The 6,716-nt window shown below is 53.5% G+C and overlaps 1 protein-coding gene across 1 annotated transcript in view; it reads left to right on the top strand.

Moving 5' to 3' along the window:
• Positions 1–6,716, top strand: part of ALDH1A3 (aldehyde dehydrogenase 1 family member A3) — a 30,341-nt gene that overhangs the window by 15,114 nt on the left and 8,511 nt on the right. Inside the window, 2 exon segments of the mRNA XM_025041235.1 lie at positions 1,200–1,384; positions 5,783–5,949. Coding sequence (XP_024897003.1) covers positions 1,200–1,384; positions 5,783–5,949 — 352 coding nt within the window.

Here is a 6,716-nt window from a genome sequence, read left to right on the forward strand (position 1 = left end):
AAGCATCTTTGCCTGAAAGAATAGGCCCTCCCACCTGCTCGTGGGTGCCAGAAACTCTTCCCATGGAGAACAAAACCCTCCATTCCACACTCAGATAAGGTGGGCATTGCAAATATCCCTGAGAAAGACGACCTTAGCACCATTTCTCACTAAGGTGTAAATGACTGATTTCCTTCCTCTCCTTAACAGAGAGCAGGAAACAAGCTCCAAGGTGGGAAAGATGGATTGCTCTTTTTTCAAATTTTTTTTTGCCTGAGTCCTGCTCCCTTGTGGAAGCGACGTTAGTGTCGTTCGTGGTTTCCGGAGCCACGGGGAGCAGCCACGCGTGGCATCCCACCGCGACCCACGTTTGCAGTTCCAAACTCCCGTCCCGAAGAGCCAGGACTCCTGTTTTGCTAGGTGCCACCGTCCCTGGGTGCTCCATCTGCACCCAGTGAAGAAAAGATGACGACTACTAAACACAGGACTCCTTCTGTGTGAGGGCTGGTCTCACGAGGGTCCGAAACGCCCTACGTGGCTGTCTCTTGTTTTTGCTTTTTCGACTCTTCTAAGTCATACACGCTTGGTGTTATGCTACTTAATAAGACCCTTCTGTTACTCAAAGTGGAAAATTTGGGTTCCTTTAAAACAGTGGTCCCCAACCTTTGTGGCACCAGGTTCCGGTGCTCCTATGAGAATCTAACTCATGATCTGAGGCGGAGCTGAGGCGGTGATGCTGGCGCTGGGGAGCGGCTGCAGATTCGGATGAAGCTTCGCTGGCTCGCCCGCCGCTCACCTCCTGCTGTGTGGCTCGGGGTGGGGAGGGGGCCGTTGGGGACCCCCACTTTAAACGTTCTTGCCGATTGACTCACATCAGCACTTAGCAGAGGTTATTCCAGAGAACGTTCGTTCTCCAGAAAAGGGAGCAGAGGGGGGTCCATGAGCAAGCGAAATGGGAACTGTAACAACTCTCCGTGCTTCTTGGCTTAGTAAAGACACTCGAGAAGTCCCACGATCAGAACCTCTTCCACCCCGAACCCGGTGGACCCAAAAGTCCTTTTTCCCCGTCCTCTGCTCTGCTTGGGAAATGCCGAGAAGGAGATTCATTTCTGAAACCCCAGAGCCTGTTTTCTTGTGCGGGCAATTAGACTTGCAGCTGTTGCCAGCCCCGCCCTAACGACATAATCGCTTCCCGTTGCCCCCCGCCCCCCTCCGTCCAGTGGACTTGGCAGTGCAGTGTGCCCACCAGGGAGTGTTCTTCAACCAAGGCCAGTGCTGCACGGCCGCCTCCCGGGTGTTCGTGGAAGAACAGGTCTACGCCGAGTTTGTCAGACGCAGCGTGGAGTTCGCCAAGAAAAGGCCCGTCGGAGACCCCTTTGATGTCAGAACGGAACAGGGGCCTCAGGTAACATCCGGGAGGGGACCCCGTGGGCGGAGCCGGGCAGCCAGCCGCCCGTGTGATTCCGGGGTCCCTCTCCAAGCCGAGGGGAGGCTGTGGTTTCGATGTCCACCCACAGTACATGCAGTTCCATCCGGTCCCAGCGGGGCCATGAAGTGGGGTGGGACGCACAGAGGCTTTGCTCTTTTGCAGTAGATAATGCCGAGCTCGGGGCCTCACCGGCAGGGAGGCGCCCCCAGTTCATCGGGCTCTGTGCCTGTACCCTCCGGCCAGAGGACCGCTCCTGCTCTGAGCCACTGGGGTCCCCGGGACAGAGGTCCCTGCAGAAAAGGAGTTATAACTGTGGCCAGCAGGCAGCAGAGTGCGGGCGGGAGCCCCGACGGGGGCAGTGCCCGGAGCCGGTGGTCTCAGCCTAGATGTCCTTGAGCCTGTGTGTGTTATAGGCCAAGGTGACTCAGAAACCACGACATCCCCTTGCAGAGAGCTTGGGGCGGTGGGGGAGGGGGGCCGTGCGCATCGCCAGGCACATGTCTCTGGAGGCCTGGTCTAAAAAGCCAACAGGATGAAAACGATCATAACCACGAGGTTTTATAACCTCTTTAAAAGGGCACATCCTGTATCACTTTCTTGCTAATTATGCAGTCCAGCACATGGATAAATATTTAAAAGAGGACAGCCTGACCGTCCCATGCATTACTGAAATGGAGCTCGGCTGCAGCCCACTCTGTTCGTAGCCAAAGTCTCGCCCCAGCCATGAAGGTTTTAATCACGTGTCAGGACTCGGCCCCTCGCGTGTGTCCCGGGATTTGCCGCTTTCCCGCGGCTTGGGCACCGCGTGTTTACACGGGAAGCTGCGGAGCTGAGCACACACTTGGCTCGGTGACCTTGTGAAAGTTCCAAGCCCCTTTCAAACCTCAATTTCCTCGACTGGAAAATGGGAGTAATTGATGACTATTAAGAACATTGCAAGGCGCCCATTAAGTTCTTATTTTTTAAAGGGGGGGAGGGCGGAGCGTGACATGACAGACTCTTTGATCTAGGTGGCCGCGGAGGACTGCGTGACTTGAGGATATTTCTCTCAGGTCTTGCTGGGCCTGGGGGATGCTCCGGCTGGGGAGTGGAGGGGGTGGGGGTGCAGGACCAGTGAGAGAAGTGTTTTCTGACCGCTGTGCTCCCCACTCCCCGTGCCGCTGTGCTCTGAGGCTCTAATATCACATGACCCCGGTGGAGAAAAGCATCTCAGCTTGGGGCCAACACCCCCCATCCCACCAGCCTCAGCCCCACACCCAGGGGCCGGGGGCACAGAAGTCATCTAGCAGCTCTGGTTGAGTTTCAGATCTGAGTGCAAACATGGCCACAAGTCATTATCGAATCCACGGAGATTTTAAAACTAATCCAGACCCCATGGGAAAAGATGTGAGCTGATCCCGTGCTAAAGGAAACTCTTCTACCCCGTCATTATCCGTAAGTCTCTTTCCAAGGCTCCGGGCTTGAGTTTGGAAGCCAGATGGAGAAACCTCTTCCAAGAGAGCAGATCCAAGCGGAATAGGTGTTGATTTCATCCGTGCTTTTGATGCTTCTGCCGAAAGTCCTTTTTGAAAGCTCACTTAAGCCATCCGACCTCAGCATATTATTTTAGGATGCTGTTGGCTTTCCCGCATTCCCCCACCCCCATCCCCCTCCCCCCACAAAGTGCTTTTTTTCATCTACGGTAATGAGATTTTACTTTGGGAGGACTTACAGCTGTCTAAATAGTTCGGTCTGTGTCATGCCTGTAAAACAGCTCAGTGACCTAGATCTGCGTCCACTGCAGGCGTCCAGCCGCTTGCTGGAATGCTCCAACATCATTCAGGTTTATTTGGCAACCGAGCAACGAGGCGCGTAAACATCGCACGGGCCACCTGGCCGGGCCGGATCCGGCGTCCTCCCCGACAGAGCCAAGCGCAGCCTCTGACCGGTCGCCCGGGGCTGTGTGTCTCTGTCTCTGTGCTGTGTGTCCTGCCGCGTCCTTTGCTTCCGGCGGGATCTCCTTCCTGCCTCGCAAGGCGCCAGCTGACGTTTCTTGGAGGAGCGTGAGATTTAAACAGTGTGTTCGCACGGGCTTGCCAGGGAGAGCTGAGTGTGGGTGCGCAGGGGACCGGGGCTGAGAGCAGGCTTGGACTTCCAGCAGGAGAGAGCGACACCTGCAGTGTTTAACTAAGTTGAGAGAGCCTTGAGGATTTTCTGGACCCCTGGCAGTTGTTTGAATGAATTGCTTTCTGAACGGGGAACACATACGCACGGGACCAAACCCAAACGCGTATAAAATACCCTGCTCCGTTCCTAGGCCCGCTTCTTACCTTGCCCTCCAGCAATTTTATTATTTTTTTTTAATGCGTATACAAGCAAATAACAATATGGATTCCGATTCCCCATGTTTACCCCAAAGAGACCCGCGATACCTATGCTGTTTTGCACCTTGGTTTTGGGCCCCAACGAGAAACTCGAAGAACGTTCCCCACTGGTTTTGGGGAACGTGCCTCCTTTTTCACATGTGCATCAAATCTCGCCGTGTGAATCCTCCAGAACAGCTGAACCCGTAGGTGTGTGGAGAGCGTGTCACTTCGTGTAGGAGAATCCGGGCGATGCGTTCCCCGGGGAGCGAGAGCGCGGCCGTCACTTCTGCACGGATCGCCAAAGTACTTTCCAAGAGGATAAGACAACTTCTGTTCCCTCCAGCCTCGAAGGAGCTTGTCTGTTTCTCCAGACTTAATAACAGAATATGGATATTCGCCCATCTGATAGTTCAAAATGCATCTCGTTTGGCTTTAATGTCCGCGTAGCTCTTATAATGAGTAAGGTAGAACATCTTGTCGTAGCTTCAAAAGCCACCTGGATTTATGTTTCCATGAGCTGTGCGTGTGGCTTGTGTCTTTTTCTCTTGTATTGCTGGGGTTTTTCGTTTTTATCGCTTCTAAGAACTCGTAACGTACGAGAGAGATTATTAGCCCTGTTTCCATTTGACCTGTCGATTTTTTCCCGTTTGTTTTGCCTTTTGATTTCGCTTATGCCGTTTTTGCCTTTTTTTTTTTATTAAATGTACTTAAATATATCAATCTTTTCTATTTGGCTTCTGGATTTCGAGTCATAGAAAGGCCATCAGCACTCCAAGTTTCCAGAGGTTCTCTGTCATGTGAGAGAATTTGAAAACTTTTATGCTTTCCTTTTTCATAGTTGAGTGTTTGATCTATTTGGAATTCACCCTGGTATAAGGTGTGAGGTACGGATCCAACTTGGTCTTTTTAACCCTGGATCCACTCTTCACGAGAGGACAGGTCAAGTGACACGCATGGTTTGTCCCCAGTCCTTCTAAGAAAGCCAGCCTGCTCCTCTGGGACACGCTTGGGTTTGTATCGTTTTTGTTTTTTTTTAATTTAAAGTCGTTTACATGAAACCAGTTTTTTTGTCTAAACTGTCAACTACAGCCAACTTTTCAAAGTTCTGTCTCTCCCAGCCAAAGAGGAGGGAATGGAAACAGAGTCACGGGCAAAGACAGGCTTCCACGGATTCGAGAAGGACCAGCGGGGGCGGGGAGAGCACCCCTCCTGGAGCACAGTCTGCCCAGTGGGTGCTCTTTGACGGCTGGTTGGGTACCGTGTCCGCGAGCTGGGTGTTAGGCTGGTGGGATGGGCTACACTCTGCCCAGGAGATCACGAGACAAGGCGCCCAACGGTGGAGCTTCCTGACGAGCTGGCTCCCTGCCCACCGAGGAGCAGCCCCTCCACCTCACCTTGACTTTCCTCCGCTCTGTTTCCGGGGCTACGGAGTAGGATGGTCGCTTCTCCTCTGCACCACGGATGGAGAATTCTAGAAGCTGTTGCCCTGATCCACGGTGCCCTGGGAGCAGGGCACAGCGTTGCCAGATAAAATGCACGGCAGCCAGTTCGATTTGAAGTTCAAGTTCAACAATGGATACTTTCTGAGCATTAGTATCTCCCGAAGATGGGGAATGCTTCTACTTAAAAAAAAAATAATAATCATTCCTTGTTTTCAGAAATGCAAATTCAACTGGGAACGCTGTAATTTAATTTGCTAATTCCTGGCAACCCTCGCAGGATACAAAGAGTTGGGACAGCAAAGGGACCACTTCAGGTCGAGTTTCGCCCGTGAGTTTGCTTAGCGGCATGGTGAGGGTCAGACGTGTGAATAAAGCCCACACCTGCCGAGGAAGGGCAGAGCCTGCTCCCCGCCCCGCTCCGAAGAGCCTATATTTATTTGTACATTGGCGGAACGTTTGTTCCATGAATTACTTGGCCACAACATTTAGGGGTGAGACAGCCGACCCCGCTGGAGGCTGTGGGCCACGAAAGGTGGCAGCCACCGTCCACGAGGAAGCCGGGCTGTCCGCCCTGTCGTGTCTTGCAGATTGACCAAAACCAGTTTGACAAAATCCTCGATCTGATCGAGAGCGGGAAGGAAGAGGGAGCGAAGCTAGAATGTGGGGGCTCGGCCGTGGAAGACAGGGGGCTCTTCATCAAACCCACGGTCTTCTCAGAGGTCACCGATACCATGCGGATCGCCAAAGAGGAGGTACTGGCTGGCTTTGCTGAGCCGGGGTGGGGAGGTTGGGGGCAGGGCGGTGGCAGGGTCTTCTCTGGGGCTCAGGGGTCCCCAGAAGCCTCTGTGAGGGAAGCGTTTTACTTTCTGGTGCATCTTTTCTCCCCCGTGGGGGTCCTTAGGGAAGCCACCTTGCCTCTGGAAACCCCAGCCCTGTGCAGGGGGTGCAGAGCAAGCCTTTCCCCATTCATCACTCATGGTCCCTGTTCTCTAACACGTCCCAGGGCGGAAGGCCATTGCCGCCTGTGGGTCTTGCCAGGAATCGTGGATCCGTGGCCCAGACCGGAGTTGAACGAGAAGCCTGCATTCAAAGAGCAGGCCACGGAATTCTCCCTGAAGCGTTCTGTCGTGGCCTCGCTGGAAACGGTGGACGCGAAGGCGACCCCCCAAGAATGACCCTCTAACTCGGTCTCCCAGTTCCGCTGTTAAGCTAGAAGGACAGTGACTCCCACGCCGGTCCCCGGTGGTCAGATCTGGGGATGTGGCCCTTTGGGACACACGACAGAGTGAATCGCTGCCGAGGGCTGCCGGTGTGGGCATTTTATAGACGTTCCCCTTGAGATTTCTGTGGGTGACCAATCTCCTTGGGAACCTGGGAAGGTATTTTGGCGGGCTGGCACCGTCCTGCGGAGCTACAGTCGTCCCAAACATGGAATCAATTAGAAGCTCCTTTCAAAATTACCTCTAAACGTTCAGCCTTTAACTCTTTCGTTTCGTTTCTTTCTTTCTTTCTTTTTTTTTT

The sequence above is a fragment of the Pteropus alecto genome, unplaced genomic scaffold, assembly GCF_000325575.1.
Source record: "Pteropus alecto unplaced genomic scaffold, ASM32557v1 scaffold59, whole genome shotgun sequence".
NCBI lineage: Eukaryota > Metazoa > Chordata > Mammalia > Chiroptera > Pteropodidae > Pteropus > Pteropus alecto.